The sequence below is a fragment of the Chlorocebus sabaeus genome, chromosome 11 (genome assembly GCF_047675955.1).
Source record: "Chlorocebus sabaeus isolate Y175 chromosome 11, mChlSab1.0.hap1, whole genome shotgun sequence".
Lineage (NCBI taxonomy): Eukaryota > Metazoa > Chordata > Mammalia > Primates > Cercopithecidae > Chlorocebus > Chlorocebus sabaeus.
This window is the reverse complement of record NC_132914.1, coordinates 20,145,652-20,173,286: the sequence shown is the minus strand read 5'-3', so window position 1 is coordinate 20,173,286 and position 27,635 is coordinate 20,145,652. Positions and strand designations below refer to the sequence as shown.

Genomic DNA, 27,635 nt, shown 5'->3' with positions numbered 1-27,635 from the left:
AGCAAATCATCGGAAGAGCCAATGTTAGCAATCTGTTACTGACCCTGGTTCCAAGATACGGCCTACTTGTTCTGCCAACTATCCCTATGCACAGTCCAGAACTAATCCCAGTTTTGATTCACTAAACCAACAGATGAGTCATAAAATACAAGTGAAAAACTCTAAAGCACAAATGCAAAGGGAAATGACGTACTTCTTCTGGGACTACACACACATGAAATGTGAGCCTTCTGTGAGCTGCGGCTGAGTGGACGGAACTGGTGATGCCGAGGACTCAGGAGATGGGGACAGACTTTTCACTAAAACACACAAAGAAAATGGGAGAAGATAAAAATCTTTAAGACGTATTTGGAGAAGTAAATCCTCATGTTGTAATCCCACAAAAATGAGAACATGTTTTGAGAAGTAAGTAATAGATACATTTGGTTCTACTGTGATTTTTTCTTTTTAAATAATTAAAAACAAATTTTTATTAATTGAGATGTGGTCTATGTTGTCCAGGCTGGTCTCGAACTCCTGGCATCATGCGATACGCCCATCTCGGTCTCCCAAAGTGTTGGGATTATGCGCCCAGCCTGTTATTTTCTTCTTCTTTTTTTTTTTTTAGATACAGAGTCTTGCATTGTTGCCCAGGCTGGAGTGCAGTGGCGCGATCTCGGCTCACTGCAAGCTCCGCCTCTTGGGTTCACGCCATTCTCCTGCCTCAGCCTCCCGAGTAGCTGGGACTACAGGTGCCCGCCACCACGCCCGGCTAATTTCTTGTATTTTTAGTAGAGATGGGGTTTCACTGTGTTAACCAGGATGATCTCGATCTCCTGACCTTGTGATCTGCCCGCCTCAGCCTCCCAAAGTGCTGGGATTACAGGCATGAGCCACCGCGCCCAGCCGTCCAGCCTGTTATTTTCTAATCTGCAATCTAATTATTCAGTATAAAATGTTTCCTGAAGACTATTTAATTTTTTTTTTTTTTTTTTGGCTGGGTGTGGTGGCTCATGTCTGTAATCCCACCACTTTGGAAGGCCGAGGCTGGCGGATCATTTGAAGTCAGGAGTTTGAGACCAGCCTGGCCAACATGCTGAAACCCTGACTCTAGTAAAAATACAAAAATTAGTCAGACATGGTAGCTCGTGCCTGTATTCCTAGCTACTCAGGAAGTCAGGGCAGGAGAAGTGCTTGAACCCAGGAGCCGGAAGCTGCAATGAGCTGAGATCGCACCTCTGTATTTTAGCCTGGGCAAGAGAGCAAGACTTTGTCTCCAACAACAACAACAACAACAACAACAACAAAAAAATATATATAATTTTTTTTTTTTTGCTTTGAGGTTAATTTTCTGTTGCAACTTTTCTAGTTTTATGCAGCTATATACTATAGATGATTTAAATGCTGTGGTTTTAATACTATCATACCACTTTGATCCAGACCTGCTACATAATAACCAAAACTGGCCAGTGACAATTTTTTTTAACAGTGAGACCTCCTGTGCACACTACCTTATTTATTTATTTATTTTGAGACAGAGTTTCGCTCTTGTCATCCAGGGTGGAGTGCAGGGGCGTGATCTCGGCTCACTGCAACCTCTGCTCCCGGGTTCAAGCAATTCTCTGCCTCAGCCTCCTGAGTAGCTGGTATTGGAGGTGCCTGCCACTATGCCTGGCTAATTTTTTGTATTTTTAGTAGAGATGGGGTTTCACCATCTTGGCCAGGCTGGTCTTGAACTCCTGACCTTGTGATCCACCCTGCCTCGGCCTCCCAAAGTGCTGGATTATAGGCGTGAGCCACTGCGCCTGGCTGAAAGATTTTATTAGAAAAAGTTTACTCTATATGTTAAAATTGAAAGGAAAAAGCAAAACCAAAACCAATGTGTTGATCCCTCTGCCAGAGTAGACTCTGGCAGGGACCGCATCCCTCCTGAAGGTACACTTGGGGAGGCAAACGTTGACTAATCTATAGTCAAGGTACTTAAGTGATTTCCTTCTTAGAATCTCCCCATGGAAAATAAATTTAGAAGTTCAGAGGAAGCACCAGGTAGAAAATTATGAAATGTATACTAGCTACCTGCCATTGTTTGATTTCCTCTAGAAACCTCAGGAGTTGATTCATAAGAAATAACAGTTTCTTCCTGTTCGTCAGCATTGTTCTTTGTATTTTCTTCAGGATGGTCTTCTGGTTTATGATTTGTGATCTGTGTTTCATCTTGAGGGCTGATGAAAATAGATTGGTATTTAAAAATTTGTCACTATAGAATACAATTAATTTTTCTTCTTTTTTTTTGTTATAAAAGATGCCACCACCTATGTTTAACAACTAACATTTTCTTACAATTAATCTTTTCTTTTTTTGGAAAGTTTCAAACAAATTAGAGCAAATAATAAACCTGTATATTCATTTCAATAATTACTCAGTTTGCCAATCTTGCTTCATCTAAGCCCTAAAACCCTCGCTCCCTAAACCATTTAAAGCAGATTCTAGATATGATATTTAATCTGTAAGTACTTCAGTACATATTTTTAATATGTTAATGCCATCAAATATCCAGTCAGTGCTTAAATTTTCCTGGTGCCTCATAATGTCAGTTTAGAATTAGAATCAGGATCCAAACAAAGTCCATATATTACCTGACAAATTCCTTAAAGTCTACTTTAATCCAAAACAAACTGCCCCAGATCCCTTTTACTCTTTGCCATTTATATGTAAAAGAACCTGGTCTATCTGTCCTATATAGTTTATCACATTCTGGATTCTGATGGTTGTATCCCTCAAGATTCTCTATAAAGTTATATTATTACTACTATTAAATTTTTTTTTTTTTTTGAGACAGAGTCTTGCTCTGTCATCCAGGCTGGAGTGCAGTGGCATGATGTAGGCTCACTGCAAGCTCCGTCTCCCGGGTCCCCGCCATTCTCCTGCCTCAGCCTCCAGAGTAGCAGGGACTACAGGCACCTGCCACCACATCCGGCTAATTTTTCGTATTTTTAGCGGAGACGGGGTTTCACCGTATTAGTCAGGATGGTCTCGAAGTCCTGACTTCGTGATCCGCCCGCCTCAGCCTCCCAAAGTGCTGGGATTACAGGCGTGAGCCACCGCGCCTGGCCAAAGTTGTATGATTTTAAGGCTTATTCAAATTTAGGGTTTGGAGGGGCAAGTAACACTTCATTAGGTGGGTGTCATGAACTATCGCATTAACAGATTGTTTCTCCATTTCTACTAAAAATACAAAAACTAGCTGGGCACAGTGGCAGGCGCCTGTAAACCCAGCTACTTGGGAGGCTGAGGCAGGAGAATCGCTTGAATCAGCGGGGGCGGAGGTTGCAGTAAGCCAAGATTGCACCACTGCACTCTAGCATGTGGGCCACAGAGTGAGACCCCATCCCCACCCCCGCCAAAAAAAAAAAAAGATCAGTGAGTTCAGGGGTTATTGGGTTGACCCATTCATATAAAGCTCCTTGTCAGATTTTCATCTGACAGCTTTGGCAGCCACTGAGGAATACTGTTCAAATCCAATATTTCATTAGGGTTAGCAAAGCAATGACACTCTCTTTTTTTTGAGGCAGATTCTCACTCTGTCGCCCAGGCTGGAGTACAGTGGCAGGATCTTGGCTCACTGTGACCTCCACCTCCCTGGCTCAAGGAATTCTTGTGCCTCAGCCTCCCAAGCAGGTGGGATGACAGGCATATGTCTCTAGGCCCAGATAACTTTTGTATTTTTAGTAGAGACAGTGTTTCACCATATTATTGGCCAGGCTAGTTTCAAACTCCTGACCTCAATTGATCTGCCTGCCTCGGCCTCCCAAAGTGCTGGGATTTCAGGCATGAGCCACTGTGACCAGCCACAAAGCAATGATACTGACTCTTGCTTGAAATTCTTCTAAAAATAAAAGTTTCCTCAAACTATTTGGTTACAGTTCGTGAAAAAAACATGATAAATACTTGATCTTTTCCCTTAATGTAGCAAGTTTTGGAATAAAAGTTGATTCTCTAGCATCCTCTAAAATGGCCAACAATTTTTTTGTTGTTGTATCATTATGAACTCATCAATTTTTAATATATCGAGTGTTTTAATCCATGCTTAATACAAAAATTCAGCAGAGATATTTTTCCTATCAGACATTGTCAAATACTTTTCAAATTCAATCTTGCTATTCATTTAAGAAATAAAGGCATTCCTAATCACATTAAACCACAGCATTTCTGTTTTCTAGTGCTGGTAATATTTTTACCGGAGGGAAAGATTGAAGATAGACTCTTAGGAAGGTCAGTTAAGGCTGAGTATGGTGGCTCATGTCTGTAATCGCAGCACTTTGGGAGGCTGAGGTGGGTGAATCACCCGAGGTCAGGAATTTGAGACCAGCCTGGCCAACATGGTGAAACCCCGTCTCTACTAAAAAATACAAAAATTAGTTGGGCATGGTGGCATGCGCCTGTAATCCCAGCTACTTGGGAGGCTGAGGCAGGAGAATCGCTTGAACCCAGGAGGTGGAGGTTGCAGTGTGCCTAGATTGCACTACTGCACTCCAGCCTGGGTGACAGAGTGAGACTGTCTCAAAAAAAAAAAACAAAAAAAAACAACAACAACAAAAAACAGCTAAAAGATGGCCAGGTGCAATGGCTCATGCCTGTAATCCCAGCACTCTGGGAGGCCGAGGCGGGTGGATCATTAGGTCAGCTCACGAGATCGACACCATCCTGGCTAACATGGTAAAACCCCGTCTCTACTAAAAATACAAAAAAAAAAAAAAAAAAAAAAAAAAAATTAGCCGTGTGTGGTGGTGGGTGCCTGTAGTCCGAGCTACTTAGGAGGCTGAGGCAGAAGAATCGCCTGAACCTGGGAAGCGGAGGTTCCCCTCTGGGAACCAAGTGCAGTGAGCTGAGATTGCGCCACTGCACTCCGGCCATGGCGACAGAGCGAGACTCTGTCTCAAAAAAAAAAAAAAAAAAAAAAAAAAAAAAAAAAAAGAGAAATATAGCTAAAAGGAAAAAGAAAATCACCATAATTTCTGGAACTCTTATGAGACAGCTTAGAATTTTGACCACTGTCAATCATTACCTGGGACGACTGATTTCAGGACCCGCTACAGGTAGCAAAATCTGCAGATGCTCAAGTCCTTTATATCAAATGGCAGAGTACAGTTGGCCCTCCATATCCATGGGTTCTGAATCCATGGATATGGAGGGCCTACTGTATAGGCAGTGCTAAACTGCTTACTCTGCTACAGCTTATATGCCTTTTGACCTTTTTTTTTAAAGGTATTTATCTCTCTTTTAAAAATTTTTTTGAGACAGGGTCTTGCTCTGTTGCCTAGGCTAGAGTGCAGTGACGTGATTATGGCTCCCTGCAGCCTTGCCCTCCCAGGTTCATGCAATCCTCCCACCTCAGTTTCCTGAGTAGCTGGAACTACAGGCAGGCACCTGGAGTGAAGTATCATTTATTGAATACTTCCTGGGTGCTAAGCACAGTGTTAAGTGCTATACATGTATTTTCTTTTTCCTTTTCTTTTGAGATGGAGTTTCACTCTGTCACCCAGGCTGGAATGCAGTGGTGTGATCTCAGCTCACTGCAACCTCTGCCTCCTGGGTTCAAGCATTTCTCCTGCCTCAGCCTCCCAAGTAGCTGGGACCACAGGCATGCACCACTATGTCTGGCTAATTTTTGTATTTTTAGTAGAGACAGGGTTTTACCATGTTGGCCAGGCTAGTCTCAAACTCCTGACTTCGAGTGATTGGCCCCCGTTGGCCTCCCAAAGTGCTGGGATGACAGGCATAAGCCACTGCTCCCTGCCACAATGTGTTTTCATATTAATCTTTACAATATACCTGTCAGATACTGCTATTATGCCTTTTTTTTTTTTTTTTTTTTGGAGATAGAGTCTCACTCTGTTGCCCAGGCTGGAGTGTACTGGCACAATCACGGGTCACTGCAGCCTGAAGCTCCTAGGCTGAAGTGATCCTCTCACCTCAGCCTCCGAGTAGCCAGGACTACAGGCATATGCCACCATGCCTGGCTAATTTTTTTTCAGAGATGAGGTCTAATTACATTGCCCAGGCTGGTCTTGAATTCTTGGGCTCAGGTGATTCTCCTGCCTTGGCCTTTCAAAGTGCTGGAATTATAGATGTGCACCAGTGCAGCCAGCCCTATTGCCATTTTTACAAGTGAGGAATGCGTAGTTTAAGAGGTTATATAACTTGCTCAAGTTTCTATAGCTCTTAGCTAGCTAAGCTGGGGCTGAAATCCAGTACTTTTGCCTCTAAAGTTCACCATTTTTAAGCAGTTATACAATTTTGTGAATGATTCCTTTGCTCTTCTTAAATATTACCTGAATGTAACATCCTCAGGCATTTTTTCTTTGTTTCTTTCTTTATCCATCATTTCCACAGAATTTACTCCATTTGGCTCAGGTTCAAAAAGCATTTCATATGAAATGTTTTCAGTTTTTTTTAACTATAGAATAAAAAAGAAAAATTTTCTTTTCAAAGAATTCTTATCACATTAGATTAGCAAATCTAAAATAATTCCAAAATACAGTTTATTAAACAATCATACTCTATCAAATATTTAGTGATAATAAATTTAGGTTCAAGTATATTAAGAATATTAACATTCTTTACTACTAGGATGCAAAAAGTTATTTGTCTAAAGAGATGATGCAGGCCGGGCACAGTGGCTCACACCTGTAATCCGAGCACTTTGGGAGGCCGAGATGGGCAGAACACGAGGTCAGGAGTTCGAGACCAGCCTGGTCAACATGGTGAAACCCTGTCTCTACTAAAGATACAAAAAATTAGCTGGGCGTGGTGGCACATGCCTGTAATCCTAACTACTTGGGAGGCTAAGGCAGGAGAATCGCTTGAAGCTGGGAGGCGGAGGTTGCAGTGAGCCAAGATCACGCTGCTGCACTCCAGTCTGGGCGACAGGGTGAGATTTTGTCACAAAAAAAAGAGATGATGCATAGTGCAACAGACCTAGCTGTTGGGATATAAGATTCTTTAACGGGGATTAATGATAATTTAATCTAGCCCTGACTGATTATATTTTAAATTTTCAGTTAATGCAGTTTTAAAAAAAAATTTTTCTTTTTTCTTTCTTTTTTTTGGAGACGGAATCTCATTCTGTCCTCCAGGCTACAGGGCAGTGGCGCGATCTCGGCTCACTGCAACCTCCGACTCCCAGCTTCAAGCAATTCTCCTGCTTCAGCCTCCCAAGTAGGGATTACAGGCATGTGCCACCATGCCTGGCTAACTTTTGTATTTTTTAGTAGAGACAGGGTTTCACTATTTTGGCCAGGCTGATTTCGAACTCTGGGCCTCAAGTGATCCACTCATCTCGGTCTCCAAAGTGCTGGGATTACAGGCGTGAGCCACTGTGCCAGGCCGCAGTTTTTTTTTTTTTTTTTTGGAAACAGGATCTCACTCTGTGGCCCATTTCTACTCACTGCAACTTGAGCTCAGGTGATCCTCCCACCTCAGTTTCCCCAGTAGCAGCTGGGATTACAGATGCATGCCACCACACCTGGCTAATTTTTGTATTCTTAGTAGAGACAGGGTTTCACCATGTTGCCCAAGCTGGTCTCAAACTCCTGAGCTCAAGTGATCCGCCTGCCTCAGCTTCTCAAAGTGCTGGGATTATACACAGGAGCCACTGTGTTTGGCCAATTAATGCATGCTTTGATGAGGCTGAATACATCAATCAAACTAAAGAAAGCTTATTTTTTCATTTAGCTCTATGGCCTCTGTGACTGAAAGAAATATACTTTATTTTCAACCTTACCACTTGATTTAATCTTCACTAATCTACTCCTTTGGAATACCTTTCTTTCTTTTTTTTTTTTTTTTTGAGACGGAGTCTCGCTGTCTCCCAGGCTGGAGTGCAGTGGCCGGATCTCAGCTCACTGCAAGCTCCGCCTCCCGGGTTTACGCCATTCTCCTGCCTCAGCCTCCCGAGTAGCTGGGACTACAGGCACCCGCCACCTCGCCCGGCTAATTTTTTGTATTTTTAGTAGAGACGGGGTTTCACCGTGTTCGCCAGGATGGTCTTGATCTCCTGACCTCGTGATCCGCCCGTCTCGGCCTCCCAAAGTGCTGGGATTACAGGCTTGAGCCACCGCGCCCGGCCCTGGAATACCTTTCTTAAAATAATCTCGCTACCTCTTTGCTGAAGTCCACATTTTGGGGTTCAGTTTCTTTGAGTTGAACAATTTCTGCTGTGGGAGTTTCACGGTCTGGCTTTACATCATTTTCTCTAATGACAATGTCCAGTTCCTTAACGTTATCATCCTTCCTTCGAGTCTGCTCAAAAGACGTATAGCATTTTTATATTCATACTGTGCATGCATGTATATTTTATAAATAGTGCCTGTTAATTCTGAAAATAGAACAAAGCTGGATCTTCACTCATGAAGTTTTCTTATGAAAACTAACAAAGAAAATTTATATATATAGCAGTATTCCACACATTTTTCTCATCTCTTTTAAAAAAAGCATTTATTTTGTAATTTGCAGAATGTGCCACAATTCAAACTGTTGCTTTGTTTAGTCTCCTTTAGCAATGCCTGCTCTTGATTAGATGGAAAGAGGGGATGTCCATTAGGACAGGAAAGCATGTTCAGCTGATGCATTCAGTTTATGCCATTATAGAAAAACTTTTAAGATACTATTGCTAGGTGACAAGTGTCTACAAATAGGGACAGACCAGACAGAAGCTACTGAACAGGTTGACTAGGCTGCTATCTCTGAATTTATAAAGAGCGGCAAAAAAAAAAACAAAAAAAAAAACAAAAAAAAACAAAAAAAAAAAACCAAAAAAACAAAAAAAAGAAACAAAATGGCATCACTTTTTAAGCCTGAAGTTGAGAGGTGATGGACAGCACACTTGGAACTTTATTTAGAAGCTCTTTCCTGCTACAATTTAGGTCATGTTAAATTAGGACACAGAGCAATACACATTTTATTGAGAGGGGAATTGGGGACTATCTTGGTAACCTGCATAGCATTTTACATTTGTTGAAAACCCTTTTATTTTCTTAGTGTCTGGGCAGCTGTATCATCACCGTACAGTTGAAGACATTAAGTCCACAACTGGTCCACGGGCATCCAACATGTAGTTTAGCTCTGGTATCTTGAACTCAGGGTTATTTACATTTTACTTAGCTGTTTTAGCTTATTATTACAAGAATTAAATAATATAAAATAACTATCCATACTGCAGACCGTTTAAGACCTATCAATCATGTAACTCTGATTCCAAAATTCAGTGATATTAGATTTACACAAAAGAATAATCAAATGCAATTCATATACCTGAGTAGTCCTAAATGGATTATCCTTTAAATTTGAAGGGCTTTGTAAGGGTGACTGGTCTGAAGCACCAATAACATTTAATCCTTTTTTCTTTTCCCTCAGGCACGCTTGTTGATGTCTTCTTATTCTTTCCATTTGCTCTTCCACCGTCATCCTAGGTCGAGTACTTTCAGCCAAACAGAGCTGTTCCACCGCACTTCTTGGTCTTTCCTTCAATGTAAAAATGAACATATCAATACATAGATGAAAACTTTTGAAAAGTATGATGGAATAAAAAATTTTGTAAAGTGCATTTATTTATTTTGTTTTCAAAATCACAAAAGAGGTTCTGAGTGTCATTTAGATATCACCAGAAAGGCACATGAAATTGCTACTTGATCCTTAACTGGTAATTGGTGAGGTATGGTCAATGACAGAGAGAAAAAGTGAGAAGATATATAAGGGAGGAGAGAGAAAAGAGGAACAAAAAGTTTTTTTTTTTGTCTTTAAAAAAAAAAAAGGATATGGGCCAGGAGCAGTGGCTCACACCTGTAATCCCAGCACTTTGGGAGCCTGAGGTGGGTGGACTGCTTTAGCCCAGGAGTTTGAGACCAGCCTGGGCAACATGGTGAAAATCCATCTCTTCCAAAAATACAAAAATTAGCCAGGCAGGTGTGGTGGTATACGCCTATAGTCCTAGCTACTTGGGAGGCTGAGGTAGAAGGATGGTTTGAGCCCAGGAGGTGGAGGTTGCAGTGAGCTGAGATCATGCTATTGCACTCCAGAATGGACGACAGAACCAGACCCCATCTCAAACAAACAAACCAACCTCCATAATTCAGTTCCAGAAAATCTGGGTAAAACAAAAAACACCACCATGCCTACCATAAAAGGGCAGGGCAGGCTGGGTGCAGTGGCTCATGCCTATAATCCCAGCACTTTGGGAGGCTGAGGCAGATGGATCACTTGAGGTCAGGAGTTCAAAACCAGCCTGGCCAACATGGCGAAAACCCGTCTCTACAAAAGTACAAAAAAAATTAGCCAGGCATGGTGGCTCATGCCAGTAGTCCCAGCTACTTGGGAGGCTGAGGTGGGAGAATCGCTTGAACCTGGGAGGCAGAGGTTGCAGTGAACTGAGATTGTGCCAGCCTGGGCAATGAGTGAGAGTCTGTCTCAAAAAACAAAACAAAACAAAACAAATACACACACACACACACACACACACACATATAAAGAATATGGTAGCTCTGGAGTAAGCCAGTCCCATGACCCTGAAACGGAAAGCTGCATAAAACTCAAACGAGGAGAAAAGCAGGGGCACGTGTCTAAATATTAGAGATTTCTTTTATTTTGATGAAAATGTAATGTTTTAAGTTATACATTTACCGTGAAAAGACAAATAGAGCAAACACCCCTAGATATTTTCTTTCTTATCAGTAATAAAACTATGAAAACACTTATTTTCTATAAATCAGTCATATTTGAAAATGCTTAATGAAGTACACATATACATACACACATACCTATATATACACACACACACATATATATACACACATATACATACAGTTGTTCCTTGAACAACACAGGATTGAGCTGCAGAAGTCCATATATATGAGGATTGTTTTCAATAAAGGTTATACCGAGTGTGCCTGCCTCTCCTTCTACTTCTACCTCTTTTGCCTCTGCCACTCCTGAGACAGTTAAGAACAACTCCATTGCTGGGCACGGTGGCTCACACCTGTAATCCCAGCACTTTCAGAGGCTGAGGCGGGCGGATCATCACGAGGTCAGGAGTTAGAGACCAGCCTGGCCAACATGGTGAAACCCTTTGTCCACTAAAAATATAGAAATTAGCCGGGCATGGCGGCAGGCGCCTGTAGTTCCAACTATTCGGGAGGCTGAGGCAAGAGAATCATTTGAACCCGGGAGGCAGAGGTTGCAGTAAGCCGAGATCGCGCCACTGCACTCCAGCCTGGGTAACAGGGAGACACTCCGTCTCCAAAAAAACAAAGAAAACCCAAAAAGAAACAACTCCCTCTTCTTCCATCTAGTCAATGTGAAGATGATGAGGACGAAGATCTTTATGATGAACTATTTCCACTTAATAAATGGTAAAATATATTTTCCCTTGTGATTTTAATTTTATTTATTCATTTTTTGAGACAGGTTGTCGCTCTGTTGCCCAGGTTGGGGTGCAGTGGGGCGATCATGGCTCACCTCACCCTCCCGGGCTCAAATCTCTTGAGTAGGTGAGACCATAGGTACTGGCCACTATGCCTGGCTAATTTTTTTGGGTAAGTTTTGTAGAGATGGGGTCTCCTTATGTTGCTCAGGCTAGTTTTGAATTCCTGGGCTCAAGGAATCCTCCAGACCTGGCCTCCCAAAGTGCTGGAATTATAGGTATAAGCTACTATGACTGGCCTAAACCTGTTAGTATCTTTCTGCTTGATTTTATATTTGTGTCTTTGTTTTTTTTGAGACAGAGTTTCACACTCTCTTGCCCAGGCTGGAGTGCAGTGGTGCAATCTCAACTCACTGCGACCTCTGCCTCCTGGGTTCAACTGATTCTTATGCCTCAGCCTCCTGCGTAGCTGAGACTACAGGCGCCTGCCACCACGCTTACCTAATTTTTGGATTTTTAGTAGAGACAGGGTTTTACCATGTCGGCCAGGCTGGTCTTGAACTCCTGACTTCAAATGATCTGCCTGCCTGCCTCGGCCTCTCAAAGTGCTGGGATTACAGGTGTGAGCTACAGCACCTGGCCTCTGCTTGATTTTAAAATGCACTTTTTGTAGTCCTTTTTCTGTAGACTTGTTATTTTAGCTTTACCATTTCCAATGAAATCTTCCAATCTGTAAAAAATGCCTAACTCTCTGAACAAACAATAGTATTTCAGAATCATGACCATTAATGTTAATGCTGATACATTATCTTTATTCCATGATAATTATTTCTATGGATCTTTATAATTTCGTACTAACTGAAAACATTACATTTCTTATATATAAATGCAGCCGAGTTTTTTGGCATATACTTTGTAGCTGTGCTTTAATATCTTTGAAGAATAGCTAGCCTGGGCAAGAGTGAGACCCCGTCACTACTAATAAAAAAGAAAAAAAGATGAGCCAAGTATGGTGGTACATACTTATTGTCCCAGCTAGCCAGGAGGCTGGGGTGAGAGGATCCCTTGAGTCCAGGAGTTGGAGGCTGCAGTGAGCTATGATCATGCCACTGCACTTCAGCCCAGGAAACAGAGTGAAACCCTATCCATTAAAAAAAAAAAAAAAAAAAAAAAAAAGACTAGCCATATATCTTATATGTAGTACCTTTCAGTCTTGTCTTATAGCTTCAAATTATCTCATACCAAATAGGTAGAGTATTTACAAAGATAAAAAGTGGAAGTATTTTTGCAGCCCGAATTTCTAGAGAATACTTGAAGAAAAGGAGTTAAGTATTCTCAGCATTTTCCAAAGAACAAACAAGACTGGTTTAGAGTTCGAATTAAATGAATCTCAGATGAAAATGTAAAATATAAGATTTATTTTCCAGTCCCAACTCACATTTCTCAGAGTAACCAGAGGATTGGCAAACTCTAAAGCTATTAATACCATAGCTAAAAGGCCCTGCAACCTCATGATAGCTAGAAAATCCGTTAACTTTTGGGTGGCCACAGGACACATCTATACCTCTCATCGAGAAAATTCTTACAGGCATCGAGGAGTGTAGCACAGTGATTAGAGAATAGATTCCACAAATCGTGGACTACGACTATGACTCCACGTCTAGGCTGATCGAAAGAAACTTAAATTAGGTATTGACTAGGTCTGTCCTCTGACGTGCTAATATAAACGAAATTTTAAGAATAACTAAGATTACTAAGTTTTTCTTCGAGTATGCAAAAATAATTTTGATAAGACACTGAAAATGAAAACATGTAAAAAAGCAATAAATAGGTCTGAGAATCTTTCTAGATATTAATTTCCAGTTAAATACCGTTCTTAGATCCATCATCTTCTTCGTTTTCCTCAAGGTTACATATGAAGCTATTGTCGAAGATTCGGGTGTTGGTGATTTTGTTCTTGGAGGGACTACTCCAACAGGAAAGTGGGAACCTAAAAATTAAAACAGCAGTAAGTTCTACAAAACATCTTTTTTCCGGCATTGCTTTCTTTTAACTTACTTAATTTCTCACACTTTTTCAAATCAGAAAGCAAATTTATTTAAAAAGAGTCAGGCTGGGTGTGGTGACTCACGCCTGTAATCCCAGCACTTTGGGAGGCTGAGGCAGGCAGATCACCGGAAGCCAGGAGTTCGAGACCAGCTTAGCCAACATGGTGAAATGCTGTCTCCACTATAAAAAATACAAAAATTAGCCAGGCATAGTGCCAGGTGCCTGTAATCCCAGCAACTCAGGAGGCTGAGGCAGGAGAATTGCTCGAACCCAGGGGGTGCAGGTTGCAGTGAGCTGAGATCGTGCCCTTGCACTCCAGCCTGGGTGACAGAGAGGACTCTGCCTCATAAATAAATAAATAAATAAATAAATAATAAAAAGAGTCAAAGTCAGTCAATGATACCACCAGATAAATTTAGGGTTACATTTAAAAATAAAATTCTGTTCATGGCTGTAATCCTAGCATTTTGGGAGGCTGAGGCGGGAGGATCACTTGCGCTCAGGATTTTCATATCAGCCTGGGTAATATAGTGAGACCCTCCCTCCACAAAAATTGAAAAGAAAAAAAACAAATTAGGTGGGTGTGGAGGTGCACACCTATAGTCCCAGCTACTCAGGAGGCTGAGGTGAGAAGATCACTGCAGAGGCTGCAGTGAGCTGAGACTGCATCATTGCACTCCAGCCTGGGCAACAAAGCAAGTGAGAACTTGTCTCCTTAAAACAAAAAAAAAAAGAAAAAAGATAAGAAAAAATAGTACAGATTAACTGATGATATTTTTAAGAACATTAACTATAAAATGCCCTCTTTTGGTCAGGTGCCGTGGCTCACTGCCTATAATCCTAGCGCTTTGGGAGGCTGAGATGGGAGGATCACTTCAGGCCAGGAGTTTGAGACCAGCCTGCTCACACAGACCCATCTCTATTACACACACACACACACACACACAAAAGCCTTCTTTGTCATCCTTATACATCTCTATCATCATCCTAACATGTTAGTTCAACCTAAATGTCCTTAATTTCTGCTTGGCTTTTAAAAATCATACAATATTGCCTCAAAGCATCCACTAACAATGTTAACAATAGCTAACTATAGGTGATCACTTTCACTTTCTCTTCTGTATTTTTCTTTTTTTTTTGAGATGGAGTCTTGCTCTGTTGCCTAGGCTGGAGTGCAAATGGCACGACTTTGACTCACTGCAACTTCTGCCTACTGGGCTCAAGCGATCCTCCCACCTCAGCCTCCTGAGTAGGAGGGACTACTGGCATGCACTACCACGCCTGGTTAATTTATTTTTTTGTAGAGACAGGATCTTGCCACGTTGCCCAGGCTGGTCTCGAACTCCTGGGCTCAAGCAATCCTCTTGCCTCGGCTTCCCAAAGTGCTGGGATTACAAGCACCTGCCGCTAGGCTCAGCCAGTCTTTTTTATTTTTTTATTTTTTGAGATGGAGTTTCGTTCTTGTTGCCCAGGTTGGAGTGCAATGGCACGATCTCGGCTCACTGTAATTTCTTCTTCCTGCGTTCAAGCGATTCTCCTGCCTCAGCCTCCTGAGTAACTGGGATTACGGGCAAGCGCCACCATGCCTGGCTAATTTTGTATTTTTAGTAGAGACAGGGTTTCACCATGTTGGTCAGGCTGGTCTGGAACTCCTGACCTCAGGTGATCTGCCTGTCTTGGCCTCCCAAAGTGTTGGGATTACAGGTGGAAGCCACCGCGCCCGGCCTCGGCCAATCTTTTTAAGTGAAGCATTCAGTCCAATTATATTTGTTGTAATTGCCAATGTATTTAGATTTATTTGTAACAATGTATTTTTTTGCTTTGCATCTTCTCCAGTTTCCTTTCTTTTTTGGATTATCTTTCTCTCCTTTGAGAGTCTTGCTGTGTTGTTCAGGCTGAAGTGTAAGTGGTACGATCACAGCTCTCTGCAGCCTCGACAATTTCTTTTATCCTATACCCTAGCATAAGGGTTTCTAAACTTAAGAAAGTCTAAAGTTAATCAAGATCATTACCATGATTCAGAACAAAACAAAGATGTTAAAGCATATTAATATTAATAAACTTCCTCCTCATTTATATGCTATTGTTGTCAAATAGTTGTATGCTTAAAAAAAAGCCAGATACATTTTTACTTTATAAAACAGAGATGAGGTCTGGTTATGTTTACCAGGCTGGTCTTGAACTCCTGGGATCAAGCAATCCATCTGCTTTGGCCTCCCAAAGTGCTGAGATTACAGGTATGAGCCATTGCTCCCAGCCCATTTAAAGTCCTTGTTGTGGCCAGGTGTGGTGGCTCGTGCCTATAATCCCAACACTCTGGGAGGCTGAGGAAGGCAGATTGCTTGAGCCTAGGAGTTTGAGACAAGCCGGGGCAACATGGTGAAACCCTGTCTCTACAATAAATACAAAAATTAGCCAGGTGTGGTGGCACACGTGTGTAGTCTCAGCTACTTGGCAGCATGAGGATGAAGGAGGCTACAGTGAGCCATGATCGCACCACTGTACTCCAGCCTGGGCTGACAGTGAGATCCTGTCTCAAAAAAAAAAAAAAAAAGGAAAAGAAAAAAAAAAAGACTTTGAATAAGGAGACAGGATTAGGATGACAAAGAAAAGGTGTATAAATTTTCAAGATGCCAGTATTTTTAAATTAAAAAATGGCATTAGATAACCTAGAAAAATATTCCAACTACGAAAAAAGCTATGTGAACATTACTACCACTTCGGTGTTCTCTTTTTTTTTTGAGACGGAGTCATTGTCCAGGCTGGAGTGCAGTGGCATGATCTTGACTCACTGCAACCTCCGCCTCCTGGTTCAAGCGGTTCTCCTGCCCCAGCCTCCTGAGTAGCTGGGATTACAAGTGCCTGCCACCACACCTGGCTAATTTTTGTATTTTTAGTAAAGATGGGGTTTCATCATGTTGGCCATGCTGGTCTTGAACTCCTGACCTTGTGATCCGCCCGCCTCGGCCTCCCAAAATGCTGGGATTATGGGCGTGAGCCACTGTGCCTGGCTTCATTTAAGTGTTTTTCTTTCTTTCTTTTTTTTTTTTTGAGATGGAGTCTCGCTCTGTCACCCAGGCCAGATCTCAGCTCACTGCAAGCTCCACCTCCTGGGTTTATGCCATTCTACTGCCTCAGCCTCTGGAGTAGCTGGGACTACAGGCGCCCGCCACCTTGCCCGGCTAGATTTTGTATTTTTTAGGCGAGACAGGGTTTCACCGTGTTAGCCAGGATGGTCTCGATCTCCTGACCTTGTGATCCTCCCATCTCGGCCTCCCAAAGTGCTGGGATTACAGGCTTGAGCCACCGTGCCCGGCCTCACTTAGGTGTTTTTCAAACTTTACTTAGTAAAGTTTGTAGCAGACTACAAAAATCAGTCCAGTGGGTTATGATAAGCATTTATTTTTCTAAGAAGTTTTACATTTTGTCACACTTGCATTATCTCTGCATAAATACATACACACTCTTTTTGGTGAATCCTTTAAAAGTGGCAGATGCTTTTGTACTAAGTGTTTCAGAATTCACATACTACATTCTACTACATAACCACAACATCACGATCACACTACTAGCTAATATCTAGAACATGTTTAAATTTCCATAATTGTCCTACTTTAGATACTCTTCTTTTAAACCATGGTCCAATCAAGTTTCAAACACTGCGATGTATCTATCCATTATTTTTGTGTGTGTGTGATGGAGTCTCACTCTGTCACCCAGGATGGAGTGCAATGGCACAATCTTGGCTCACTGCAACCTCCGCCTCCTGGGTTCAAGTGATTCTCCTGCCTCAGCCTCCTGAGTAGCTGGGACTACAGGTGTGTGTTACCCATGTGCGGCTAATTTTTTGTATTTTTAGTAGAGACAGGGTTACTTTTCTTTCTTTTTTTTTTTTTGAGATGAAGTCTTACTTTGTCGCCCAGGCTGGAGTGCAGTAGCATGATCTCTGCTCACTGCAACCTCCGCCTCCCTGGTTCAAGTGATTCTCCTGCCTCAGCCTCCTGAGTAGCTGGGATTACAAGCGCAAGTAACCATGCCCAGCTAATTTTCTATTTTTAGTAGAGATGGGGTTTCATCATGTTGGTCAGCCTGGTCTTGAACTCCTGACCTCATGATCCGCCTGCCTTGGCCTCCCAAAGTGCTGGGATTATAGGCACAAGCCACCATGCCCAGCCAAACTTTTGTACTTTTAGTAGAGATGGGGTTTCACCATGTTGGCCAGACTGGCAGAGTTTCCATTTCCTGGGAGAGTTTCTTTTTTTTTTTTTTTTCTGTTTCTGGTTGTTGTTGTTGACCTCCTGACCTCAGGTGACCTGCCTGCCTCGGCCTCCCAAAGTGCTGGGACTGCAGGCGTGAGCCACCACACCCAGCCTATCTATATTTTTAATCTAGGACAGTTCTCTCTCTACTCTTTTCTTTATGCAATTGCCTTCTAGAGAAATGACCAGCATTAAGAAAAAAATCAGAGTATACTTTACAGAAATATTATTTCAGAATTTACTTTGTAGAAATTGTGTAAAAATTTGTTTCAGCCATCAATGCCTTACGCATAATTTTAAACACACACACAGAAAAGACCCTGTCCAGGTGTGGTGGCACATGCTTGTAATCCTGAAGTGGAAGGACTGCTTGAGTTCCTCTGAGTTCAAGACCAGCTTGGGCAACACAGCAACACCTTGTCTCTACAAATACTTAAAAAATTAGTTGGGTATGGTGGTGTGGGCCTGTGGTCCCAGCTACTTGGAAGGCTGAAGTGGGAGGATCACTGAGTCTGGGAGGTCGAGGTTACAGTGAGCCATGTTTGCTCCAGTACAGCAGCTCAGGTGACAGAGCGAGGAGACCCAATCACAAACAACAACAAAAATAACAAGAACCACCACCACCACAACAACCAGAAACAGAAAACAACATCAACATCACCAGAAACAGAAAACAACAACAACAACAACAAAACTCTCCCAAGAAATGGAAAACTTTAAAGTTTGACATAAACTCATTTCTCAGTAAAACCTAATCTGATGTGATGTCTTTTATTTTTATTTATTTGAGACGAAGTCTCGCTCTGTTGTCCAGGCTGGAGTGCAGTGGTGTGATCTCGGCTCACTGTAGCCTCCACCTCCTGGGTTCCAGTGATTCTCCTGCCTCAGCCTCCTGGGTAGCTGGGATTACAGGTACCTGCCACCACGACCAGCTAACGCTTTTATTTTTAGCATTTATTTATGCCACTTGGAATGAATATTGTAGAAATTTAAATTTAAAGTTTAAAAAAAGGGTGCTGCCTCATACCTAGCTGAGATGACATATATCATTTATGGGCCATTTTATCTTTCAATATCTGAAAATTTCTTAATTTAGAAACTCATCAGAGTCCAAAGGTTTCAGATAAAGGCTTGGACTCATATGAGTCAACATGTAAATGGAATTTACTGCTATTTTAGCAGCAAATTGTCTTCAAAAACAAAAAACAAGAGGTAAAACATATTACAAATGCTGACCTTTAACAACTGAAGTTTCTATCTCTGAAACAGGTTCTGATTTTTCTTCTCCATTAGATTCATCAACTTCTGCCACTGTTGTTAACTCTGGTTCACTCTTGTAGAGTCTATAATCTGGACCCTTGAAAGGAAGACATGTAATTACTCCAAAAAACTGCTAACAGTTCTTTTAAAATGTTTACTGCTAAAGACACAAATCAAACTCTAAAAATTAGTAGCCCTAGTGAGCCATCTGGGATATAACACAAATAATACCTACATCACAACTACATGGAAAAAGAAGAAATTTGAGAAATTTTAAAGTGGCAAAACTTTGTTTTAATATTAAGAATATTTCTGGCTGGGCGCAGTGGCTCACACCTGTAATCCCAGCACTTTGGGAGGCCAAGGTGGGGGTATCACCTGAGGCCAGGAGTTTGAGACCAGCCCAGTCAACATGGTGAAACCCTGTCTCTACCAAAAATACAAAATTAGCTGGTCATGGTGGTGTGTGCCTATAATCCCAGCCATTCCGAAGGCTGAGGCAGGAGAATCGCTTGAACCCGGGAGGTGGAGCTTGCAGTGAGCCAAGATTGCTCCACTGCACTCCAGCCTGGGCAAGAGTAAGACCCTGTCTCAAAAAAAAAAAAAAAAAAAAAAAAAAAAGTATTTCTGTTTCTCTTAGGGACAAGTCACATTTTTACCATGGAATAAATGAGGGCTAAAAATAACTATATTAATTCAATAAATTTTCATTCACAAGGTGGTATAAGGCTCATCCCAGCACTAAAATTCCTGTCACAGACATGTTGTTGTTCTCAAATTAGCTCAATTCTTATTTCCTTATTCTCTTTGCTTATTATATCCTACATTATTTGCTTAACCCTAAATGTATTTCCCATTTTTAGGGGTCACATCTCTCCTTAGCAACATCCACATCTTTGAGTAGTTTTCCTAGACCAAAACGCCCACATCCCAGCTCCTTTACCATTCCGAGTAACGGTCTTTTCCTTATCCCTTCTTTCTGATCTGAAGGTATAATTTTGCCTCCAATACCCTGAAATGGTATATCTAAAATATGGCTGCTTCATCATGGCCAAAGATACCACTTTATGAAAATATGAAAAATGCTATGAAATTATAAAATATTAAAATTATAAAAATATTAAAAACGAGAATAGCAAAACCAAAACAGGAAAGACACAAATGATGAAGTTATATATAAATAATAAACTGCGGGCTAAAAATGAGGTTATAAAGGTTATAATAAAAAAAAGTTTGAATGTAAAATACATTAATTTTCAAAAATGAGAGGACAGGTATGATTGATTATTCTGTGGCTATTCCAGCCACTTACACAGTGAGATCCATTTCTTGGATATCCTTGAACTTGATACATCTTCTTTTCTTCAGGCAGATGAACTGGGCCCCTGCTATAACAGAGCAAGGAGCTGCTATCACTGGGCAGAGGGGGGATTATGGGAGGCTGCTCTGTAAAGTCATAGGACCGAGGAAGTGGAGGACGAGGTGGGACTACTTCCTCTTCCTAAAGATTGTAGAACAGTCACCTTATTTAGATAAGCAGATTGAATTAAGCATATCTAAATTCTTTGCAATGGTATATTAACTTAAATTTACTTTAAGATACTAAAAGGGACACTGCCAAGCCAAAAGTCTAATAATGAAAAGTAAAATCAAAAATTTTTATCATAGTCAATAATTGGAATTTAACATATAATTACATCTGATTCTTTCCTGTAACATATAGGTTAGCTTCACACTGAAGCTCAACATCAAAAGAGATTACTATTTAAAACTAATTACTGGGTTTCATTTTAAAACTAGAAGGAAAGAACTGATTTTAAAATCCTATTCTTATATATTCACAATTTATCTATTTATTTGGTAGAGATGGGGTCTCGCTATATTGCAGTGATTTGATCATACATAGCTCATTGCACCCTTGAACTCCTGGGCTCAAGGGACCCTTCTGGCTCAGCCTCCCAAGTAGCTGGGACCAACAGGCACACCATGTCTGGCTAATTTTTTAATGTTTTATAGAGATGGGGGTCTTGCTCTGTTTACCAGGCTGGTCTCAAACTCCTGGACTCAATACATCCTCCTGCCTTGGCCTCGAAAGGTGCTGGGATTACAGGCATGAGCCACTGTATCTGGCCCCCCAATTTTTAAGAGAAGAAAAAAAAAGTTATCTCTTTGACTGGCTTTTATACAAAATTCAAAATAATAGATTCTTTTGGTTAGGTTGACAGTATCTCTTTGTAGTTGTAATTTCTTTATGCTATGCATGACACACAGCCAACGTATCTATCAATCATCCTATAAATTTTACATGGTATAAGAAACAATGATAAGTATTCAAACATTACTTAGATTAGAAAAAGTATGACAATGTTAAAATTCTAACATAGATAAAAAGCAGATTCCATTTTTTTGCATTAAAAAGGGAAGAAAAATAATGTATTAGACGCACCAAATTACTGATCCAATAAAATTTCAAGATTAAAACAATATCTGTTCAATATATTTAAAAAATATTTCTGTTATTAAGATTAGAGAAGACAATTACTTCTAGTTCATGTCTTAAGCATTAAAAGTAATTTATAATTAGAAAAACAATCCAAACTTACCTCACTTTTGTACTTAACTGTTGAGAAAGGCTTTGATCCTACCATACCTAGAAATATTAGAAAACGTAACTATATTAAACATATCTTTCTAATACTATAGAAAAAAGAACAATTTCTTTTGTTGTTTTGAAATGAAGTCTTGTCCTGTTGACCAAGTTGGAGTGTAATGGTGTGATCTCGGCTCACTGCAACCTCTGCCTCCTAGGTTCAAGCAATTCTTGTGCCTCAGCCTCTTGCAGCTGGGACTACAGGTGTGCACCACCACGCCCAACTGATTTTTTTATTTTTAGTAGAGATGGGGTTTCACCATGTTGGTCAGGCTGGTCTTAAACTCCTGACCTTAAGTGATTCACCTGCCTCGGCCTCTGAAAGTGCTGGGATTACAGGCATGAGCCACCACGTCCAGCCAAAAAAAGAACAACTTCATTTCATGTATTTTATTTTTTTAAAATTTATTTTTATTCTTATTTATTTATTTATTTATTTGAGACAGAGTCTTGCTCTGTTGCCCAGGCTAGAGTGCAATGGCAAAATCTCGGCTCACTGCAACCTCTGCCTGCCAGGTTCAAGCGATTCTTCTGTCTCAGCCTCCCGAGTAGTTGGGACTATAGGTGCACGCCACCATGCCTGGCTAATTTTTGTATTTTTAGTAGAGATGGGGTTTCACCACATTGACCAGGCTGGTTTTGAACTCTTGACCTCATGATCCGCCCATCTCTGCCTCCCAAAGTACTGGGATTAGAGGCGTGAGCCACTACGCCAGGCCTTTTTTTTTTTTTTTTAAATTGTTTTTCACTCTGTTGCCCAGGTTGGAGTGCAGTGGCATGACCTCAGCTTACTGCAACCTCCACTTCCCAGGTTCAAGTGATTCTCCCGCCTCAGCCTTCGAAGTAGCTGGGACTACAGGTGTGTACCAGCACATCTGGCCAATTTTTTTTTTTTTTTTTTAGTAGAGTCAGGGTTTTGTCATGTTGGCCAGGCTGGTCTTGAACTCCTGACCTCAAGTGATCTACCTGCCTCGGCCTCCCAAAGTGCTGGGATTACAGGCATGAGCCATCGTGCCTGGCCCATTTCACATATTTTAAATGAAGTCTTCAGTTTCTTTTCTTTTTTTTTTTTTTTGAGACGGAGTCTCGCTCTGTCGCCCAGGCTGGAGTGCAGTGGCCGGATCTCAGCTCACTGCAAGCTCCGCCTCCCGGGTTTACGCCATTCTCCTGCCTCAGCCTCCCGAGTAGCTGGGACTACAGACGCTCGCCACCTCGCCCGGCTATTTTTTTGTATTTTTTACTAGAGACGGGGTTTCACCGGGTTAGCCAGGATGGTCTTGATCCCCTGACCTCGTGATCCGCCCGTCTCGGCCTCCCAAAGCGCTGGGATTACAGGCTTGAGCCACCGCGCCCGGCCAAGTCTTCAGTTTCTAATCATTCACTTGTTGTTTTCAGAATTGGAAACCAATTACATTAAGAAAGCAACAAATATTTACACAAGAGTATGGGCAAGTGGGTTTTCTCAGACATTACTGGTATTAACATAATTTAATCCTTCAGGAGGGCAATTTGGCTGCAGCTATCAAAATGGAAAATGTGTGCTTATTTCTCACCTTTTGAAATCTATTAAGCACTAACATAGGTGTTTAGTTGTGTATATTAATAATGTTCATTACAGCATGGCTTATGACAGCAAAAATAAAAAACTCTGGAAACAACATACATTATCCATCAATATGGAAATGGATAAATTATAGTTCCCTTATACAATGGATTCTTATATTATACTGTATCGTTATGGAGAAAAAAGCAAATTATTGAAAAATAGACATAGGAAGATCCCAGTTCTTGTGGGGATAAAACTTCTAAAGTGTAAACATTGTGGGTATTAAAAATTATACACACAAGACAGTAATTAGTTTTGTTTAGGTGTGGTTGACAGAGCTTTTGCTTTTTACTTTATAAATCTGTGCTCTGATAAGAGTGCCTGTTCAGAAAAATGCATTAAATAACAAAAGAAACTCAATTATATGTATCATTCCATTTAGACATTCAGTCATGTGCCACATACCAATGTTTTGGTCAGCAACAGACTACATATACGACAGTGGTCCCATATGATTATAATGCAACTGAGAAATAACTTTTTTTTTTTTTTTTTTGAGACAATCTCCCTCTGTTGCCCATGCTGGAATACAGTGGCATGATCTTGGCTCACTGCAACCTCCACCTCCCGGGTTTAAGTGATTCTCCTATCTAAGCTTTTTTTTTTTTTTTTTTTTTTTTGAGACAGAGTCTCGCTGTGTCCTCCAGGCTGGAGTGCAGTGGCGCGATCTCGGCTCACTGCAAGCTTCGCCTCCCAGGTTCACGCCATTCTCCTGCCTCAGCCTCCTGAGTAGCTGGGACTACAGGCGCCCACTACCGCGCCCGGCTAATTTTTTGTATTTTTAGTAGAGATGGGGTTTCACCGTGGTCTTGATCTCTTGACCTTGTGATCCGCCCGCCTCAGAATCCCAAAGTGCTGGGATTACAGGCGTGAGCCACCGCGCCCGGCCTATATCTAAGTTTTCTGAGTATTTGGGACTACAGGCATGCGCCACCATGCTTGGCTAATTTTTTTTTATTTTTAGTAGAGACAGGGTCTCACCACGTTGGCCAAGCTGGTCTTGAACTCCTGACCTCAGGTGATCTGCCCACCTCAGCCTCCCAAAATGATGGGATTACAGGCATGAGCCACTGCACCCAGCCAGAGGTGAGAAATATCTATTGCCTAGTTGTTGCCCTCATGTCACAGTGTAACACATTACCTTTTCTGTTTGGACATATAAATAACATTGTGTTACAACTGTCTACAGTATTCAGTACAGTCACATGCTGTGCAGGTTTGCAACCTGGGAGCAATAAGCTATACCACATAGCCTAGGTGCGTAGTAGGCCATACAACTAGGTTTGTTTCAGTACACTCTGATTGCACAACACAATCACCTAACAATGCATTTCTCAGAACATAATCTGTCACGAAGTGACACGTGACTTGTAACACTGTGGTCAGTCACAAAATAAAATGCAAAGCTAATTTACCTATTTCTGTAGTACCTCTTTGCTGCTTGTGTTTACTCAGCCCTTCCATGACATCTTGAATTCGCCAAAGTTCTTTCTGAATCTGTGCACGCTGAATTCCTGCTGATTCCGTCTATCAGTAAAAATGGATAGACCACATATAAGAAAGAAAATCATTTACTGAAGTTAAATGATTATATATTAATTATATAAATTCTATTTTAAAAATGCAAATTGCAGTGAATTAAGTGTTATGAATATTTAATATGACTGATGTGACTCTCCCAATTTTGCAATTCCAGTGGCAAATATAAAAGACAGCAGAGAAAGAAAAATATTTAATTTTCATACTTAAATATACTATTTTAAATCTTTCCAATAAGCTTTGTCTTGCATTATTTATGATCCCAGGAAGGCATATTGATTAAAAGGGACCAAAATGGAAAATACAGAGAGAATGGAAACAGAGCAGAAACAAACCCCAAAAGAAAAAATAATTTCTGGGAGGGGGAGACATGGCGGGGTATTGGGGAACAGGTGAGAAATGGAAGGTATACTAACTTCCTAGGTTCTAGAACATAAAAACAACAACAAAGGGACAACGAACAAAATATATCAAGATGAGTTTTGACTGACAGAGTTTAAATGTATTTGTTTTTTTTTTTTTTGAGACGGAGTCTTGCTCTGTCGCCCAGGCTGGAGTGCAGTGGCAAGCTCTCAGTTCACTGCAGCCTCTGCCTCCTGGGCGCAAGTGATTCTGCTGCCTCAGCCTCCTGAGTAGCTGCGATTAGAGGCAAATGCCATAATTTTTGTATTTTGTACAATGGCACAATCTCAGCTCACTGCAACTTTCACCTACCAGGTTCAAGTGATTGCCCTGCCTCCGTCTCCCCAGTAGCTGGGATTAGACATGCGCCACCACACCTGGCTAATTTTCTATTTTTAGTAGAGACGGGGTTTCACCATGTTGACCAGGCTGGTCTCGAACTCCTGACCTCAGGTGATCCACTCACCTCGGCCTCCCAAAGTGCTGAGATTACAGGCGTGAACCACCACGCCCAGCCAATTTTCTTACTTTTAATATTCCATATCATGCCCTCAGGTTAAATACAGTAACTAACTGAAACTAAAATAAGATTACATTGGTTTTCTCTGAGATTCTATTAGAATTCTATGACTCTTATTCATAAATTGGGTAATAGTAACACCATTCTGGATAATAATAAACACTATTCTAGGAATGTAACTTTATTTTTAAAAATAGGCAATGACATACAAAAACTGTCACATTGCCTAGAACAGTATTTTTTCACTGAGTATCAGTTATTAATGACTATAGACAATAGAATACAATCAGTATTGCATCAATATGCTAAAAAAGTCCTCTAAGGGGTAGAAATATGTTTTCAGCCAGGCACAGTGGCTCACATCTATAATCCCAGCACTTTGGGAGGTTGAGGTGGGCGGATTGCTTGAGCTCACGAGTTCAAGACCTCCCTGGGCAACACAGAAAAATCCCATCTCTACCAAAAATACAAAAACTTAGCTGGACGGGGTGGTGTACATCTGTGGTCCCAGCTACTTGGGAGGCTGAGGTGAGAGAATCACTTGGGCCTGGGGGAAGAGGCTGCAATGAGCTGAGATTGTGCCACTGTCCTCCAGCCTAGGTGACAGAGCGAGACTCCGTCACGGGGGGGAAGAAAAAGAAATATGTACCCGGTGAAACCCCATCTCTACTAAAAAATACAAAAAGCTAGCCGGGCGAGGTGGCGGGCGCCTGTAGTCCCAGCTACTCGGGAGGCTGAGGCAGGAGAATGGCGTGAACCCGGGAGGCGGAGCTTGCAGTGAGCCGAGATCCGGCGACTGCACTCCAGCCTGGGTGACAGAGCGAGACTCCGTCTCAGAAAAAAAAAAAGAAAAAAAAAAAACGTTTTCAAAGTCTTCCAAGCACTTGGGAGATGATCAAAACATTAAAAAAATTAAAAGAAAATGAAAAAGAAAAAACTCAAGCAAAAAATTCTATAAGCCTAAAGACTATGAATTAATGCTGCTTCAAAAAGGCACTACATAACCTAAGTTATCTAGTTTTCCAAGCTACAGCCTGGAAGCATCAAAAAGTAAAAAAAAAGAAAGTACCCATACAAGAGCAAAACACAATGACAGCCCGGAGTTGTAAATACTGACACAGAGGATGGGAAGATCACTATAAATAAATCCTTGTGCATCTACATACAACATGTATTACTTTTATAAAATTTAAAAGATATATGCTCATTGCAACCTCTGCCTCCCGGGTTCAAGCAATCCTGCCTCAGCCTCCCAAGTAGCTGGAATTACAGGTGTGTGACACTATGCCCAGCTATCTTTCTTTGTATTTTAGCAGAGATGAGGTTTTGTCATGTTGGCCAGGCTGGTCTCGAACTCCTGACCTCAAGTGATCTGTCTGACTTGGACTCCCAAAGTGCTGGGATTTCAGGCATACACCACTGTGCCTGGCCAACTTTGAACTATTTTTCAAACACTTGTTAGTAATTTGAGTTTTCCTATGATTAGTTACTCATGTTCTTTGTATCTTTTTCTAATTGACTATTTCTCCAAATCAAAAAAAAACAAAAAACAAAAAAACTTCCTTGCAAATCTAGATAGTTATCCCTTGTTGAATTTCTGAGGTCAAACATACATCCTCCCAGTAGGTCATCTTTTTACTTTGTCTATGTTGCCTTCATTGAGGGTAAATCTTTAACTCTGATAAAGCCGAATGTTGTTCAACAATTCCCTCTCTTTCTCTCTCTGCTTCGTGGATATTCATGGTCTGCTGTTAAACTCTCTATTCTGTTCCATTGGTCTATTTTTTTCCTGTACCATGTTTAACACTATAGTTTTGCATTATGTTTCCTTGTTTATTTATTTAACAAACACTTATATAGTGTGCTTTATATGCCTGGTTTTATTCTACATGCTGCAAAAATACAAACATATTTATCCTCATAATAACCTAGTAGGAGTAGATATTAGTTTATTT

The 27,635-nt window shown here is 41.2% G+C and overlaps 1 protein-coding gene and 1 long non-coding RNA gene across 24 annotated transcripts in view; one reads left to right on the top strand and one right to left on the bottom strand.

Moving 5' to 3' along the window:
• Positions 1 to 27,635, bottom strand: part of PLEKHA5 (pleckstrin homology domain containing A5) — a 249,361-nt gene that overhangs the window by 6,736 nt on the left and 214,990 nt on the right. For 8 of the 23 annotated variants that reach the window (XM_007967805.3, XM_037990278.2, XM_073020528.1 and 5 more), the window contains 10 exons: positions 24,635 to 24,746; positions 21,567 to 21,613; positions 20,276 to 20,464; positions 18,940 to 19,060; positions 13,267 to 13,385; positions 9,292 to 9,501; positions 8,140 to 8,280; positions 6,312 to 6,436; positions 2,056 to 2,201; positions 194 to 299 (listed from right to left, as the gene is read on the bottom strand). In XM_007967805.3, coding sequence (XP_007965996.3) covers positions 205 to 299; positions 2,056 to 2,201; positions 6,312 to 6,436; positions 8,140 to 8,280; positions 9,292 to 9,501; positions 13,267 to 13,385; positions 18,940 to 19,060; positions 20,276 to 20,464; positions 21,567 to 21,613; positions 24,635 to 24,746 — 1,305 coding nt within the window. In that variant the 3' untranslated portion in view covers positions 194 to 204. Of the gene's footprint in view, positions 1 to 193; positions 300 to 2,055; positions 2,202 to 6,311; positions 6,437 to 7,363; positions 7,803 to 8,116; positions 8,281 to 9,291; positions 9,502 to 13,266; positions 13,386 to 18,939; positions 19,061 to 20,275; positions 20,465 to 21,566; positions 21,614 to 24,634; positions 24,747 to 27,635 lie in introns of those variants that run through there. The other 15 variants (XM_037990280.2, XM_037990282.2, XM_037990293.2 and 12 more) reach the window with 5 other exon arrangements.
• Positions 226 to 9,575, top strand: LOC119621300 (uncharacterized). Its single transcript, XR_005237849.2, has 2 exons — positions 226 to 405; positions 9,394 to 9,575. It is a non-coding gene; the product is annotated as an uncharacterized lncRNA (long non-coding RNA).